The following is an 18533-nucleotide window of genomic DNA, read 5'->3' as shown; positions in this document are numbered from 1 at the left end:
TTTCTGAAAGGTGAACAAAATCAACAAACCTCTAGCCAGCCTCACCAAGAGAAAAGAGAGAGGACCCAAATAAACAAAATAAGAAATGTAAGAGTTGACATTTTAACCACTGAAAACACACACACAAAAAAAAAAAAAACATTTTTTAAAAACTGAGAATACAATGAATAGTTATATGCAAGCAAGTTGGACAACCTGGAAGAAATTAGCAAGTTTCTAGAAACATATAGCCAGTTAAAACTGAGTCAAGAAGAAACAGACCATTTAAACAGACTGATCACTACAAGTGAAATAGAATCTGTAATTTAACAAAACTCCCTGCAAACAAAAATCCAAGACTGGACAGCTTTACTAAGGAATTCTACCAAACATACCAGAAAGAACTTATACCTATCCTTTTCAAACTATTCCAAAAAATTTAAGAGGAGGAAACACTCCCAAATTTATTCTACAAAGCCACTATAATCCTGATACCAAAACCAGACAAAGACACAACAAAAGAAAATTACAGGCCAATATCTTTAATGAATATAGATGCAAAAATCCTTAATAAAATATTAGCAAACTGAGTCCAACATTATATAAAAAGGGATCATACATTATGACCAAGTTGCTTTCATTCCAGGGTCACAAGGATGGTTCAACATACATAAATTAATCAATGTGATATACCACATTCATACAAGGAAAGATAAAACATGATTATCTCAAAAGACACAGGAAATGCATTATACAAAATTCAACATCCATCTACGATATTTAAAAAAAAAAAAAGAAAACCCTTACCAAACTGGTTATAGAGGGAACATATCTCAGCATAATAAAAGTCATTTATGACAAAGCCATAGTCAACATAATATTCAATGGTGAAAAGCTGACAGTCTTCCCGCTAAAATCTGGAATAAGAAAGAATTTCAACTTTCCCCACTTCTATTCAATATAGTATTGGAAGTCCTAGACACAGAAATCCAACAAGAAAAAGAAATAAAATGTATCCAAATTGGAAAGAAAAATGTAAAATTGTTAGCAGATGACAAAATACTATATATAGAAAACCCTAAAGACTCCACACAAAAACAATTAGAACTAACAGATTAATTCAGCAACATAACAGAATACAAGATTAATACACAGAAATCAGTTACATTTCTTTACACTAACAATGAAATATCAGAAAGGGAATGTAAAAATGAAAAAACAATACCTTTTAAAATCATCCCCCCCACACACACAAAAAAAATACTTAAGAATAAACCTGACCAAAGAGGTAAAAGACTTATATGCTGAGAACTATAAAACATTAATAAAGAAAATTAAAGAAATAGAAAGATACCTCATACTCTTGGATTAATTATTTTAATTAATTAATTAATTAAAAATATTAATTACTGTTAAACTGGCCGTATTACCCAAAGCAATCTACATATTTAATACAATCTCTACCAGATTACTCATGACACTTTTCACCAAACTAGAACAAATAATCTTAATGTTTATATGGAATCATAAAAGACCCAGAATAGCCAAAGCAATACTCAAGAAAAAGAACAAAGCAAGAGGCATAACCCTCCCACGCTTCAGATAAACACTACAAAGCTACAGTAATCAGAACAGTGTGGTATTGGCACAAAAACAGACATATGGATCAATGGAACAGACTGGAAAGCCCAGAAATAAACCTACATATCTTCAGTCAATTAATCTTCAACAAAGAAGGCAAGAATATAGAATGGGAAAAAGACGGCCTCTTCAGTAAGTGGTACTGGGAAATTTTGACAGTTGAATATAAATCAATGATGTTACAACACACCCTCACACCACCATGCTCATCCAAGTAGTCTCCACTCAGATGGGAGTTAGTGAGTTAGAGAATGGCAGTCAGGCTCTGCCACACGGATTGATTCTTCCTTTAACAAATGATTTGTCTGTAGCAGGCAAGGCTGTTTGATAGCATTTTAACCACAGTAGAACTTCTTCCAAAATTGAAGTCAGTCTATTCAAACCCTGCTGCTTCTTTGTCAACTAAATTTATGTAATATTCTGAGTCCTTTGCTGTCATTTTTACAATTGATTGTGTTCACCATCTCTTATGAGTGCAGTTTGAGGCAACCCAAAACAACTGCAATAATGACATCAAAGATCACTGATTACAGATCATCATTGCATATATAATAATAATGAAAACATCTGAAATATCGAGGGGATTGCCCAGATGTGACAAGGAAACACAAAGTGAACAAATGCTGCTGTCAGGAAAGTGGAGCTAATAGACTTCTGTGACACTGGGTTGACGTAAACCTTCAATTTATAAAAACTCAGTGACTGCAGAGTGCAATAACATGAAGTTCAATAAAACAAGGTATGCCTCTTTATAACTGACAACCCAACAAAAAGTGGCAGAAGACTGAGGCAGGCATTTGACAAAAAAAAAATGACACCCCATTGGCAAACAAGCAGCAAAAAGGTCCCCAACATTGTTGGTTATCAGAAAATGATAAGACTACTATATCTGCACCAGAATGGCTAAAAGACTGAAAATTCCAAGTGTTGGCAGGGGTGAGATGCAATTGAGGCTCTCATTCATTGCTGCTGCTACTGCTGCTAAGTCGCTTCAGTCGTGTCCAACTCTGTGACACCCCATAGACGGCAGCCCACCAGGCTCCGCTGCCCCTGGAATCTCCAGACAAGAACACTGGAGTGGGTTGCCATTTCCTTCTCCAATGCATGCAAGTGAAAAGTGAAAGTGAAGTCGCTCAGTCATGTCCAACTCTTCGCGACCCCATGGACTGCAGCCTACCAGACTCCTCCGTCCATGGGATTTTCCAGGCAAGAGTACTGGAGTGAGTTGCCATTGCCTTCTCCGCTCATTCATTGCTAGGGAGAGTCCAAATTGGCACAATCACTTTGAAAAACCGACAATATCTTTTAAAACTAAAGTTAGATATGCCCTATGGCCCATAAGAGTATTTCTTGTGAATATTCAAGAAAATGTATACAAAAAAGCTCATAATGGCTTTATTCATAATAATTCAAGAAGGGGGAAAATACCAAATACCAGTCATCATTAGCTGAGTAAATAAATCATGTTATATTCATATCATGGAAAATTGCACAGCAGTGAAAAAGAATAAACTACTCTACAAGCAAAAATGTGGATGGATCTTATCAACAAGGTTATTAATAAAGAAATGTTTTACTTCTTGAGATGGGTGATGGCTACATGTACATATATATGTAAAAGTTCATCTACATGTAAGAGAATGAGATTAGAATACTCCCTAAAACCATACATAAGAATAAACTCAAAATGGATTAAAGACCTAAATGTAAGGCCAGACACTATAAAATTCAGAGGATAACATAGGCAGAACACTCTCTGACATAAATCACAGCAAGATCTTTTTTCACCCACCACCTAAGGTAATGACTATATAAAATAAAAATAAACAAATGAGACCCAACCAAACTTAAAAGCTTTTGCACAACAAAGGAAACCAAAAACAAGACAAATGAAAATCCTCAGGATGGGAGAAAATATTTCCAAATGAAGCAACTGACAAGTGATTAATCTCCAAAACATAAAAACACTGTTTAATATTTTTAAAAAATCGAATCAGTAATCAATAATGGGTGGAAGACCTAAATAGACATTTCTCCAAAGGAAACATACAGATGGACAATAAACACATGAAAAGATGCTCAACATCATTAATTATTAGAGAAACACAAATCAAAACTATAATGAGTTACCACCTCACACTGACCAGAATGGCCATCATCAAAATATCTACAAACAATAAATGCTGGAGAGGATGTGGAAAAGAAGGAATCCTCTTACACTGTTGGTGGGAATGTGGTTTGGTGTAGCCATTATGAAGAATGGCATGGAGGTTCTTAATAGAGCTACCACATAACCCAGCAATCCCATTTCTGTGCACATACCTGAGTAAACCATAATTCCAAAAGATACATGCACCCAATGTTTATTGAAGCACTATTTTTTCTTCCATTTATTTTTATTAGTTGGAGGCCAATTACTTTACAATATTGTAGTGGTTTTTGCCATACAATGACATGAATCAGCCATGGATTTACATGTGTTCCCCATCCTGACCCCCCTCCCACCTCCCTCCCCATCCCAGCCCTCTGGGTCATCCCAGTGCATGAGCCCCGAGCACTTGTCTCATGCATCCAACCTGGACTGGCGATCTGTTTCACACTTGATAATATACATGTTTCGATGCTGTTCTCTCAGATCATCCCACCTTCGCCTTCTCCCATAGAGTCCAAAAGTCTGTTCTATACATCTGTGTCTCCTTTTCTGCCTTGCATATAAGGTTATCATTGCCATCTTTCTAAATTCCATATATATGTGTTAGTATACTATATTGGTGTTTATCTTTCTGGCTTACTTCACTCTGTATAATGGGCTCTAGTTTTATCCATCTCATTAGAACTGATTCAAATGAATTTAATGTCTGAGTGATACTCCATTGTGTTTATGTACCACAGCTTCCTTATCCATTCATCTGCTGATGGGCATCTAGGTTGCTTCCATATCCTGGCTATTATAAATAGTACTGTGATGAACGTTGGGGTACATGTGTCTCTTTCAGTTCTGGTTTCCTCGGTGTGTATGCCCAGGAGTGGGACTGCTGGGTCATATGGCAGTTCTATTTCCAGTTTTTTTTTTTTTTCCAGTGGGTTTTGTCATACATTGATATGAATCAGCCATGGATTTACATGTATTCCCAATCCCAATCCCCCCTCCCACCTCCCTCTCCACCCAATTCCTCTGGGTCTTCCCAGTGCACCAGGCCGGAGCACTTGTCTCGTGCATCACACCTGGGCTGGTGATCTGTTTCACCATAGATAGTATACATGCTGTTCTTTTGAAATATCCCACCCTCACATTCTCCCACAAAGTTCAAAAGTCTGTTCTGTATTTCTGTGTCTCTTTTTCTGTTCTGCATACAGAGTTATCATTATCACCTTTCTAAATTCCATATACATGTGTCAGTATGCTGTAATGTTCTTTATCTTTCTGGCTTACTTCACTCTGTATAATGGGCTCCAGCTTCATCCATCTCATTAGGACTGGTTCAAATGAATTCTTTTTAATGGCTGAGTAATATTCCATGGTGTATATGTACCACAGCTTCCTTATCCATTCATCTGCTGATGGGCATCTAGGTTGCTTCCATGTCCTGGCTATTATAAACAGTGCTGCGATGAACATTGGGGTGCACGTGTCTCTTTCAGATCTGGTTTCCTCAGTGTGTATGCCCAGAAGTGGGATTGCTGGGTCATATGGCAGTTCTATTTCCAGTTTTTTAAGAAATCTCCACACTGTTTTCCATAGCGGCTGTACTAGTTTGCATTCCCACCAACAGTGTAAGAGGGTTCCCTTTTCTCCACACCCTCTCCAGCATTTATTGCTTGTAGACTTTTGGATAGCAGCCATCCTGACTGGCGTGTAATGGTACCTCATTACCACCCCATAATTCTGAACATGAATCTGTATTTTAACAAGATCTGTAGGTGAATCACAAGACTGTTAAAGTTTGAGAAGCAATGTGTTAAAGGAAGGTGATTTGGAGAACAAAAGACACAAGGAGGCTGGACTCCTGAAAGATGGTAACCAGAGCTAGGAGAAGTAGTCTGTCCTCTGGGATATCTAGGATTCCTCAGGCACTGACTGTCATTACTGCAGTGTGCCCCATGATGAGGATGAAGCTATTGGCTCTACTCCAAGAATGGAGAAACAAAGACCAGATGCAATAGTAAATCTGTGACAGAAGCAAAATTAAAACATAAGACTTTCTAGTTACCTATTACCCAAGAGTATTACTGAGGCAGTGGTTTTCCAATTTTTGATAAAGCTAAGGAATGCTTTCTTCAAACAAAATATTATGCAACACCCCAAAAGCACAATGCATGTAAAAGTGGAGCTGTTCTGCTGAGCTTTGGGATGGAGAGCTGAGATGCCTTCACCCTACTCTCCCACTCTGGAATCTCAGTGTTCTAAATTGCCACCTTGAACTCTGGAGCTCTGGAGTTCTAAGGAATCCCCAAACCCTGACCACTCAGTCAAACCCTTCTTTTAAAAATCCCTGTGTCACTTCTCATGGAGGGGATGCCCCAAGGAGGTAGAATAGGAGGAGGGCCTGCTGGGGGGAGCCAAGGGCTCAGTGTAGCCTTTTCTGATAGGAAAATGTAACCAAGAAAAAAGGGGCAAGAAATGGAAATAAATCTGGACTTTGGAGATTCCCACCAGCTTCCTCCTGAGAGCTGGCAGGACAGACCCTGGTCTCCACTAGCCTGAACTCTCCTTCCTAGGCATCCTGGGCACAAGAGGAAGACAGAGAAAGTACTGGGGACACCGCTGGCATCCATGCCCCTCCTGCCCCGCCCCCCCCAGCGCCTCTCCTCAGTGCCCAAGTCCTGCTTCTTTCACTTCTCCATTGTCTCTTCAGCTTCCTTTTCTCTAAAGACTCTGCCACTGCCTGAGTTCATACTGTGACCAATTTTTTGTTTTATTGAATAGATTTTTTTAATTGAAAAGTCAAATATTCACATGGAAAAAATTAAATATAATCCTCTCCTAAATCCCAATGACCAGGTATTTCCCTGAAAAGACCTCTATTGTTAAGATATATGTATGTTTACATCCTTTGAGAGCATTTTCATGCATTTACAAGCTGTATATTTTTTCCTTTGATCACATATGCGAGAGTAATCCATCACATTTTTCTGAGTCTGCTTTTTTAAATCTAATTGTAGATTAAGACTGACTCTCATTTATTCCATTCTACAGATATACCTTAATAAGTCTTTATTAATAGACATTCCCATGCTTGTAACTTCTTCTCTAAAATATTATAATAGTTTCCTAACTAGCTATTCCGTCTCCAGATTTTCTCCTTTTTAGTCCTTCTGATGCCACTTTGCAAAGCTCAATTATGACTGTTGTATAACCATCAATGGCTCCTTGTGGTCTTTTTCTGTTACTCAAAAGGCAAGATAACCTAGTGGTCATGTGTATAAATTCTTTAATATTTATTTATGTATTTATTTTTGGCTGCATTAGGTCTTAGTTGCAGATGCTGGATCTTCGTTGTGGCACACAGGCTTCTCTCTAGCTGTGGCACGGGCTCCAGAACATGTGGGCTCTGTGGTTTGTGGTAGACAGGCTCTCTAGTTGAGGAGCATGGGCTCAGGAGCTGCGGTGTACAGGCTTAGTTGCCCTGCGGCCTGTGGGATCTTAGTTTCCCGACCAGAGATCCAACCTGCATCCCCCGGTTGGAAGACGGATTCTTAACCACTGGACCACCAGTGTAAAAGGCCTGAGTTCAGATAATACTGTCTTTCAATCTTAGCTCTCCTCCTTTTTAGTGATCTTGGGCATTTCAGTCTCTAAACCTTAGTTTCCTTACTTTGCAAAATGAGGGCACCAACCTCTTAGTGTTGCTGTGAGGACTGCAAGGGACAGCAGGGAGTCCACAGTATGCACTCAATAGTGAGAGGGTAACAGGCAGGAGGGCCAGGGGTCTCCAAACGGAGGAAAGAGGCTGCAAGTGCCAGATATTTTTATCTCTCTTAAGTGGCAGAAGGAAACAAATCAGTGATATTTTTTCTTCTCTATACAAATTTAAAAGGAGGTTTCTCTTAAAATGCTGTGTTGCCATGACACCTGGTTTCACCTGAAGCTAACTACTCTCAAACCTTGAGTTAACCAATACATTTCTTTTTCTTATGGAAATGTTGTCTTAAGCTATGACTCTATCTTCAAGTTGGTTCTGCCAAATGGCTCAACCTACTTACTCCGGTATTTTTCCCCTAATCTATGTAAACAAAACTATTTGTTGGTAATCTGCCCTTCTACAAGATTCAAGTCAATCGTTTTATGGCCAGGGATGAATTATCTGGTGCCATTCTAAGTTTTACAACATTCCTTTCTTTTCATTAACAGATTGTGAGTGACTATATAACAATAATGTATCCTGCCTGAGGACACTCTTTGGATTAAACCCTCTGGCAAATTCTGTTATCTTAAAACATAAATTATGGGAGTAGGTCTGGTCTTTACAAGAATGTATCCTGCCTGAGGACAATCTTTGGATTAAACCTTCTGGCCAACTCTGTTATCTTAAAATGTAAATTATGGGAGTAGGTCTTGTGAGGTCTTTACAACCTCCAGACATTCTTTGGATTCATTGGAGAGTATATAACTCCATTGCTAATACTAGCAAAGGGGTACTCTTTTGCCCCCTTCTGATGCCTATGTCAGAAGCTTTCTCTATCTCCTTTATACTTTAATAAAACTTTATTACACAAAAGCTCTGAGCAATCCAGCCTCGCCTCTGGCCCCGGATTGAATTCATCTCCTCCGGAGGCCAAGAATCCCGCGTCTTATCATTCAGCAACAACCTTTCAATAGGAGATAACTTTGTGTGTCGGGGCAGGGAGGCTCAGACATATCCAACTCTTTGTGAACCCATGGACTGTAGCTCACCAGGCTTCCTCTGTCCATGGGATTCTCCAGGCAAGAATACTGGAGTGGCTTGCCATTTCCTTCTCCAGGCGATCTTCCTGACCCCGGGATAGAACCTGCATCTCTTGTGTCTCCTGCACTGGCAGACACATTCTTTACCACTAGCACTACCTGGCTCCCCAGGTAGATAAGTACTATTATCACTCAATATCTGGCCAGGTCGCCTTTAGTCTACTTTTTTCCTATGTAAAACTCATAGGGGGCAGTATTGAGTAGCAGGTAAGAACACCAGGGGTCAGACTACCTGCATTCAAATCCTGGCCCTCCCACTTAAACTTGGGCAAATATTCAACCTTAATGTGCTCTGTTTTTTCATCTGTGAAACATAAATAAGGATATTTATTATCTATGTTTAATAGGGTTTTATGCAGAATGAATGAATTTATTCATGAAAAGCATTATTTTTAGAACAGTGCCTGACATACAGTTGGCACCTAAAAAGTATAAGCCATTATTATTCTACATGTAGATCAAATGGGTTGATTGATATGCCCCAAAGGCAGTAGAGGTCCACCCAGTTGTTTATAGCAGCCACCCATTCTGATTGTCCTATGCCCAAACCAGGTGGTTGCTAAATATTTTAAATATCATCCTTTTCCAAAAGAGAGGGTGCCTCAAGTTTCATACCTGCCTTTAGTCATGCTGTTCTCTCCACCAAGAATACACTTTCACTCATCAAAGTCCCAGTGTGAAGGCCCACCTTAATTCAGTCCTTTCATAAGCTCTTCTCTGCTTCCGACCTGGAGACTATGTCCTCTCACTCATGCGCTTTTCTCATAGTTTTCCTATGACATTGTCAGAGTTGGCCTTACATAATTTGATTTATGTATGTACCTGACTCCCAGCTAGACAGTGTACTCCTTCAACACCAGGTCTAATTCACCTTTATGTTTCCCCAGAATACTGCTCACTGAGAGCTGCTAAGTCCATCACATGTCACACTCAAAGAATGTTTATCAAATGAATGAATAAGTGAGCACTTGAAAGAAAGGAGGAGGGGGGAGGGGAATGGAGCCCCATGAGGGAAGACAGGAAAACTTTCCTTCTCCTCCAGTTCTCTAGGCCTCATCTGGGATAGGAGTCAGAGCAAAGCGAGAGAGAGGGGGTGCTGGTACATCCTTTACCAATCCTGAACAATGTGTTCCAGAGCCCACTGCTGGACACACACCATACTTCATGCTTTCCCAAGGGTGTGAGAAGCTGGACACTTTCCCTAAGGCTGTCAGGCATGCCTCCGACAGCAGCTCTGACAGCAATGGAACAACTGAGGAGGATGAGGAGAGGACAGGGATGCACCAGCCCATCAATGGAAGAGACCAGATGTGTGACTCGGTCACTCAGGAGGACGCCAGACTTGACTCGGACTCTGAGGACCAAGCAGAGTATGATCTCGTCACTCCAGATAACATGGCACCAGCCCTTGTGGTTGAAGGGGAAACGGTGTACACACAAGTGTTCCTTAACTTGCAGGTGAGCTCTTTTGATCAGTACACCTTCCCTCGCCCTTCCCTTCTAGGACCATCCAATATCCTGGAAGGCTAATCCCTCCAAACTGGGGGACAGGCATAGCAGTGCATGGATAGAGAATTGTGATTCTATCCATGTTTACCAACCTCAGGGATCCTCAAAGCAAAGAAACCCATCCCTCAGCTCCCAATCTTGTGCCATAAATAAGAGAGGTGCTGGGAAAACAGAGGTGCTGTCTCCACTGCACTTAGGCAGTCCCACCCTCTATGTGAAATCAGAACCTGGTGAGGTGTTCCTTCACCTCAAAGACTGAGGGTGAATCTCAGGAAAACTCTCTTTGGGTGATTATGAACAGCCTGGTGTTGATCTGTTACAGGGAAAGACTCCAGTTCCTCAGAAGAAAGAGAATTCAGCCACAGTCTACTGCTCTATACAGAAACCTCAGAAGGTGAGAACAATTTTCTCTGTATCCTGAGGTCCATAAAGTGAGGCCCAGACCATTTTAACTGAAAGCAGAGGAACTTAAGCTCCACCCACTGTGCACCCCCTGACACACTCCTTGGTCCATAGAGATATTGAAAGAATTATTCCTGATTTACATCTATGCAGCCAAAAGCTGAACATTTCTAATTAATTTAACAGTATCTTATATTGATTGGTCTTAACACTGATGAGAATGAGAGTCTGTAAACACAAACACTATATGGTCCATATATGTTTCTAAATCTCTCTCTCATCCATCAAAATGGAAACTTTCCAAAACAATTGGAATATAACCAACAGTATAATGTCAAGATTTTTTTGAAAATGTGCTATTAATTACAGCACATTGATTTCATTATAGTGTTAAAAGATCCCTTAAGCATAGAAATGGAGAAGGAAATGGCAACCCACTCCAGCCTTCTTGGCTGGAGAATCCAATGGACAGAGGAGCCTGGTGGGCTATTATCCCTGGGGTCACAAAGAGTCGGACACAACTGAGTGACTGAGCCCTAAGCATAGAAATTCCCATTAATAATAAGTTTATATAAACTTTAATAGTTTACAAAACATTGACAAACATAGTCTCATCTTATCCTTATAAGGCCTTTGTAAGTGTGTTATCATGCAAATTTTATAGCCAGAGAAGCTGAGATTGAGGAAATTAAGTTTGCCTAAGTACACAGCAAGTGGTTAGGAAACACAGAGTATTTTATTAATCCTGAAAACTCTTAAACAATTAACTTTGATGTGAATCTGGCTGTCTTCTCCTCTTTCACTTTCCTGAAAACACTGGGCCCATTCATACTTTTGCTTTCAAGTCTCCCCCAGAATTCCCTTCCTGTAAAATGTTCAAATAATATATATATATATATATTTTTTTTTTAGCTCTCCAAGTTTTTCAGTTATGCTCCTTCTCTATAGTTGATGAATCAAACAGTAGATATTTATTCAATACCTTTTGTTTGCCCAGAACTGGGCTGAGTGCTCTGGGGATTCAGATATATTTAAGGCACTAGCCTTGACTTTTAAGACTTGTTATATTATCTATCTTTGATGTAGGAGAGTTGGAGTGATTTACTAACCTGGATGGGGAGAGAAAATATTCTATGTGACTACATATTATGTATGCAATTCCCAAGGGTTTTTCATACACTGGAAATGGTAGATAGCACTGCACAGAGGTAGACAGGAATGACTTCATGGAAAAAATAATTTGGGCTAGACCTTAAAAGACTGATAAATTTGCTTGGTAAACACTCATGCAACTGTATAGTTTGATTTAACCATCTTCTGCCTCATGTCCTGATTTCTAGAGCATGGCCTAATGTTTAATCAGCTAAGAACTTTATCTTTGGCCTTGAAGCCAAATCTGTATTATTCACTACATTCCCAAAGCTGCTTGGGCCTGGTCCTTTGTGTTTGGGTCAATACTAGTCAATCTTAAAGTCATGGACATCAGTCCCTGCTCCGAGTTTCAGACAGGTCATGAGACCCCCTTTGTCTGGTCAGTCCTAAATGACTCCTACACCACTCCAGGAACTTAAGATCCCTAAAACCACCCTCACCCACAATACAAGTGAAAAAATCAATGCATTTCCTGAGCCAACCTCCAGATAGAATTTATTCTTTACCATCAGAATTTTCAAGAATCCTCATTCTGGGTTTCCTAAAGCCACTATTTCCCACTTGATCAAGAAATCCTCAAGCCTTCTTTAGTTATTATTTTCTGACGCTTGTATCTGCATGATATCTCAAAGAAGGTTGTGCTATTCCCAAGCTATGGCTGGTACGTAACCTCCTCTCTGGGCTTCCCAGGTGGCTCAGTGATAAAGAATTCACCTACAATGCAGGAGACTCAGGTATGATCCCTTGGTTGGGAAGATTCCCTGGAGGAGGAAATGGAAACCCTCTCCAGTATTCTTGCCTAGAAAACCCCATGAACAGAGGAGCCTGGCAGGCTACAGCCCATGGGGTGGCCAAAGAATGGACACGACTTAGCGACTAAAGAACAACAGACCTTCCCTCTGCATCAGCTCATGTCTCATCTGCTCTTTTGAGCCTTTCCTGAACATTTACAAACAAGGGATTCCCAGAACCCTTGGAACATGAAGGTCTAATAGTTTGGACTATTACTATGGAACTCAACCTCTAAAACTTGATTTATCTTTATATAAATGTTTCTCTCACTAGGGTGAAGATTGGGATCCCAAACTGTAGCTTCTTGAGAGCAAGGCCTTTTATTGTCACTTATGAACCCCCTCAACTTGTTGCACAAAACTGTCCTAAATCTCCCTTCCAGAGAGCCTGGCACATGGCGCTTACCATTAGGAGATTTTCCATAAATGCTTATCATCAGCTTGAATGATTGCTCCATCCTTACGCCAATCCATATGACCTTACTTCTAGAGGATGGACCATTCATAGCCTGACCTCACCCTCCTCTCTCCTCCCAGCACAAGGTTGAGAAAACTGGTAACTTCCAGGCTTTATTAACCATATCCTTGTGTGTGTTTTGGCTCACAGGTTGTGCCACCACCACAACAGAATGACCTTGAGTCTCCTGAAATACCTACCTATGAAAATGTCCCCTGAAAAGAAAAGCAGCTACCTCCCTCAGTGAGGTTGGAGAGGCTGCTAGACCTAATAAGGCCCGGGCCCCTGCAGACAGAAGAACTTCAGAATTTCCTTCATTGTCTCAGATACGCCTGGATTTGGGCCTCCTCTTTTTCTCACACCTCATTACTTCCCAAATCCATCAACAGATCAGACAGCCTCTGGGCTCCGTTTGTCTCCTTCTATGCTCATATAGTACAACCTCTCAGCTCAGATGCATGCCTCAAAACTCTGCCAAGGCTTGTCATGTCGTCAAAGAGGACCAGGATCTCCACGTGGTCCTATAAACAGCTGCTAAGATAAATCTAACAGATAATCTCTCTTATGAACTCAAAGATCTAGGTGAAATCATGACCACTGTAGTATTTTTTTAAATAAAAGAATAGAAATAACCTAAGGGTCCATTTAGTAGGAGTCTGATTAAACACATGAAAGTGTATTCTTGCAATGGCAAGGCCTGCCACTTTTTTAAAGAAGGAAAGTAGAGACTAACATGTGTTAATAAGAAGGAGCTCTAAGATACGTCATTTGATGGACAGAACAAAGTCCTGGAAAGTGTGTATCATATGTCACCAGTTGAATAAAAAAGAAATAGATAGCTGTATGTTTACATAAAGAACAATTCTGAAAGGAAATACAAAAAAATTATCAGTGGCTGCCTCTGGGAGGAAGCTGGGTTGGTTTGGGGATTTTTTTTATTGCATATATTTTGTACTGCTGGATTTTTTAAACCATTTGTGTGTATTACTCTTTTTAACCAGTATTCTTGGGCTTCCTTTGTGGCTCAGCTGGTAAAGAATCTGCCTACAAAGCAGGAGACCTGGGTTTGATCCCTGGGTTGGGGAGATTCCCTGGAAAAGAAAAGGCTACCCACTCCAGTATTCTGGCCTGGAAAAGTCCACGGGGTCGCAAAGAGTTGGACGCGACTGAGCAGCTTTCACTTTCACATTATTCTTTTTATGTATTTTTAAGCGTTTAAAAGCAATGGAATTCCAGTTGAGCTATTTCAATCCTAAAAGATGATGCTGTGAAAGTGCTGCATTCTATATGTCAGCAAATTTGGAAAACTCAGCAGTGGCCACAGGACTGGAAAAGGTCAGTTTTCATTCCAATCCCAAAGAAAGGCAATGCAAAAGAATGCTCAAACTACAGCACAATTGCATTCATCTCACACACTAGTAAAGTAATGCTCAAAATTCTCCAAGCCAGGCTTCAGCAGTATGTGAACCAGGAACTTCCAAATGTTCAAGCTGGTTTTAGAAAAGGCAGAGGAACAAGAGATCAAATTGCCAACATCTGCTGGATCATGGAAAAAGCAAGAGAGTTCCAGAAAAACATCTATTTCTGTTTTATTGACTATGCCAAAACCTTTGACTCTGTGGATCACAATAAACTGTGGAAAATTCTGGAAGAGATGGGGGTACCAGACCACCTGACCTGCCTCTTGAGAAACCTGTATACAGGTCAGGGAGTAACAGTTAGAACTGGACATGGAACAACAGACTGTTTTCAAATAGGAAAAGGAGTATGTCAAGGCTGTATGTTGTCACCCTGCTTGTTTAACTTATATGCAGAGAACATCATGAGAAATGCTGGGCTGGAGGAAGCACAAGTTGGAATCAAGATTGCTGGGAGAAGTATCAATAACCTCAGATATGCAAATGATACCACCCTTATAGCAGAAAGTGAAGAACTAAAGAGTCTCTTGATGAAAGTGAAAGAAGAGTGTGAAAAAGTTGGCTTAAAGCTCAACATTCAGAAAATTAAGATCATGGCATCCGGTCCCATCACTTCGTGACAAACAGATGGGGAAACAGTGGCTGACTTAATTTTTCTGGGCTCCAAAATCACTGCAGATTGTGACTGCAGCCATGAAATTAAAAGACGCTTACTCCTGGGAAGGAAAGTTATGACCAACCTAGACAGCATATTAAAAAACAGAGACATTACTTTGCCAACAAAGATCTGTCTAGTCAAGGCTATGGTTTTTCCAGTAGTCATGCATGGATGTGAGAGTTGGACTATAAAGAAAGCTGAGCACCGAAGAATTGATGCTTTTGAACTGTGTTGTTGGAGAAGACTCTTGAGAGTCCCTTGGACTGCAAGGAGATCCAACCAGTCCATCCTAAAGGAGATCAGTCCTGGGTGTTCATCGGAAGGACTGATGTTGAAGCTGAAACTCCAATACTTTGGCCACCTGATGCAGAGAGCTGACTCATTTGAAAAGACCCTGATGCTGGGGAAGATTGAGGGCAGGAGGAGAAGGAGACGACAGGGGATGAGATGGTTGGATGGCATCACTGACACAATGGACATGGGTTTGGATGGACTCTGGGAGTTGGTAATGGACAGGGAGGCCTGGCGTGCTGCCGTTCATGGGGTCACAAAGAGTTGGACACGACTGAGCGACTGGACTGAACTGAAGCATTTAAAATGTCCCTTCTGTATAAGATTCCCATATTTACCCGAAAAGAATTTTCCTCCTTATTGTCATGTCCAGATGTATATGAGCCATAGCTCTCTTCTCCCCCAAACAGTCGCCTCCATCCTGTCTCCCTGCCTATAAGTTACACTTCTCTTGACTTAACATTCGTGATACTCTTGTGTGCACTTGTGTTACATGTGCTTTGTGGCCCATTTGTGTTTTTTAATACTGTGCTTCCACTGTCATCTGCCCCAGCACACGGTCTGTGGAATCAGAGTGTCATCTGTGGCCTGCAGTGGGTACTCCTGGGGAGCCAAGCAGTGCTTCATACACAGCAGGAACTTATTTACTGCTTTGTTCATTGGTTGGTAATTGCATAGATAATTATCTTTTTAAGGCATTATCACAGAGTTCAACAAAAATATATTAGATGATAATGATAATCATTATTACATTCCAGAATAGAGCATCCCTGAAGTTGCTGGACCTATAGAATCTCTTTTGCTCCTTAAATGACTCTGCCCAGTTCAATATCTATGCAACTTAAGAAATGTAAAAGGCCAGCAGTAGGCAATGGTTAGCATCTCTGCTGTTCATCTGAATTGCTATGACCCCTATAATTTGCTACTCCTTCTTCTCATGAAACTCCTGACTCAGTTGCTCAGCTGCCCACAACTGCGTTGGATCCTCTCCCCATCCTTTTACATTCTCCAATTTTTACCCCGATACTTTCTCCCAGATGTGGTCTATCGACTAGTCTCCAGGAAGAAGCTAACTTGACCAATCACACACCCACAGGGGAGAAGGATCCGAGGGGCATAAGCAAGTGGCTATCCCCCAAGACTAAGTGGGCGCTGGGATCTGGGTACCCTAGAATCTGCTGTTCCAGTGTGAACAAGGCTAGGAGACAACTAGTTCACGAGGAGTCCAGACTCCTCTCCAGCAGGAGTTAAACAGCGTGTGTTTATTGATGGCCCACAAGTGCCCTTTGGCTGGGAGAGGAAAAGTACAGAGTAGGGAAGAGATCCATTTCCATTTTCTATCCTAAATTTCAGAAAAGAAATTTAGATTGCCTTTAAGTAATAGCACAGATCTATATTAAATTCATACCTTAAACACAGTGGGGCAGTTGAAGAATCAGGCTCCATGCAATGTTACCTGTTGGGGTCTCTGACCAGGCCCTCTTCCAATTCCCCCTTTCCTGAGCTCAGCCAGACTTTCAGCCTGCTCCCCACAGTCTTGTGGAAGGGTCTGGCTTGAAGGCTCAGGGGAGCCCAGCAAGGTGCCTGGTTCCTAACTGCTCAGCTGCCTGAGTCCTCCTTCCAGCATTTGCCATGGGGAGCATCAGGACTCAGAACTTAAATGACACTGTTTCTAATAGTGAGGAATGTGTAAAGAAGCCAAAATAGATGTTTAATAATGTGTTTGTATAAATCAAACATCATTCTGTAGGCAAAGTTGCTTCCACTGCCCGATTATTAGGATGGCATGGACTCTGGGTGATTTTTCCACTCAGCGATGGGCTTGATTTGCATTATCTACTCTTGCTCCTGCCCACATCCCTTTGTGACCAGATGGCTAGAGGTAAAGTTTAATATGTAGTGGGGAAGTTTTTCCTCTGTATTTGAGTATAGCCCAGGCCTGTCCTCCTTGGAGAACTTGCCAGTGCCTTAGGGCTATTTAGTATACCTTCACAGAGGGACCTCTTTCTTCTCCTCTGAGCCCCCATTATCTTTCCTTCCTTTTTGGAGGATGAGTCTGGGCAAAGAAGGGTCTAGAAATGTGGTCATCATTGATTAGGGAGGAGTGAAGATGCGTCACCAGGGGAAAACCAGGGAAACAGAATCTTAATGTGATAGTAACACCACATTTACATAGCACTTGGAGATGACCAGCACTTGGACATGCTGTGTCGTCTTTTGGAAACTACCCAACATCTCTATCTGTTCTTGTCTGGTCTGTGAGTTGAGATGTTACTTAACAGCCTTGCTTTTAAAGCAGCTGTTAGAAATCATTTTCAAATAAATAAATTTATATTTTAAAAAAATAAAAGTAATGTTAAAAAAAAAAGAAATCATTTTCAAAACAAATATAGACCACGCACAAACTCTTATATCGTCTCCAGACTAGGAACCACTCTGCAGAGACTCATGTGGTATCATCCATTGTGCTGATTCCCAAAGCAGAAGTTGGGCTTTAAGAGAGGTGAGAACAGCCATGGCAACTAGGAATACATGCAGAAGTTCTCCAGCTCCCTACGACTCAGTCGAGCAGGGTTCTCAGCTTTGGAAGTTCTTTTTCCAACCTGCAGAAGAAAAGAAGAACTTCAGACTCTCCCACTAAACGATCCTTATAACAGCCCTTTGGGCTATGAATTATTATCCCCATTCATCATTCATAACAGAAGGAAGCTCAGTTTGGGAAGGGAAATAACTCAAGGTCAACAACTAGTGAGAAGTAAGGGGCTTGAATCCAGTTCTTCTGGCTCCATTTCTAGTGCTGTTAACCACACCATGCTTCTTCATGACCCACTTTGCCTTGGCCCACGCAGTGTCCTCTACAAACCTTGACTGTCCATTTGGCTTTAATGTGGGGCTGCAGCTCAAGTGCCAGAAATTTCAGCGGGCACCCATCCACACTCTCCCTTGTGACCCATGGCAACATCTTTATCAGGCCACAGGTGGAAGCTCAGGTGTTATATGAGGCTGATGAGCAGGGTGCTCTCCATGCCTTCAATTCTCTGGGTATAAATGGGAAGTATAATTACACTACCTCATAGCATTCTGTGAAGATTAAATGAGATAGTGCACATGAAGTCACTGGCAGGCTACCATTCATATGTATATACAATAAACTTCCAATAAACACTGAGTGCCTACTTTCCATTCCCTAAAAGGCTTGATGAGAATCAATCCAGCCACCAGGCTCGATGGTCACCATTGTGCAGTGTCCATCCTAGCAGCAGCTGAAGATTATATGTGTCCTGGAGTG

At 41.0% G+C, this 18533-nt stretch overlaps 2 protein-coding genes across 4 annotated transcripts in view; one reads left to right on the top strand and one right to left on the bottom strand.

The window, feature by feature from the left end:
- The first annotated feature begins 6841 nt into the window (after positions 1-6841).
- LOC133040534 (T-lymphocyte surface antigen Ly-9-like) lies at positions 6842-18409 on the top strand. The gene is made up of 3 exons (XM_061120349.1): positions 6842-10024; positions 10398-10469; positions 13028-18409. The coding sequence occupies exons 1-3, from the start codon at positions 9731-9733 to the stop codon at positions 13094-13096; spliced, it is 435 nt and encodes a 144-aa protein (XP_060976332.1). The 5' UTR covers positions 6842-9730; the 3' UTR covers positions 13097-18409.
- Positions 11037-18533, bottom strand: part of LOC133040533 (natural killer cell receptor 2B4-like) — a 43353-nt gene continuing 35856 nt past the window's right edge. For all 3 annotated transcript variants that reach the window (XM_061120347.1, XM_061120346.1, XM_061120348.1), the window contains one exon: positions 11037-17847. In XM_061120347.1, the coding sequence (XP_060976330.1) occupies positions 17767-17847 (81 nt within the window). In that variant the 3' untranslated portion in view covers positions 11037-17766. The remainder of the gene's footprint in view (positions 17848-18533) is intronic.

The sequence above is a fragment of the Dama dama genome, chromosome 20, assembly GCF_033118175.1.
Source record: "Dama dama isolate Ldn47 chromosome 20, ASM3311817v1, whole genome shotgun sequence".
In the NCBI taxonomy this organism is placed as follows: domain Eukaryota; kingdom Metazoa; phylum Chordata; class Mammalia; order Artiodactyla; family Cervidae; genus Dama; species Dama dama.
This window is presented reverse-complemented; position numbering and strand designations above follow the sequence as displayed.

Coding starts and splice junctions, on each gene's coding strand:
- LOC133040534 (XM_061120349.1), top strand. CDS start 9,731: ATGCTTTCCCAAGGGTGTGAGAAGCTGGACACTTTCCCTAAGGCTGTC. Junction 10,025..10,397: donor AAGTGTTCCTTAACTTGCAG/GTGAGCTCTTTT, acceptor GATCTGTTACAG/GGAAAGACTCCAGTTCCTCA. Junction 10,470..13,027: donor CTATACAGAAACCTCAGAAG/GTGAGAACAATT, acceptor TTTGGCTCACAG/GTTGTGCCACCACCACAACA.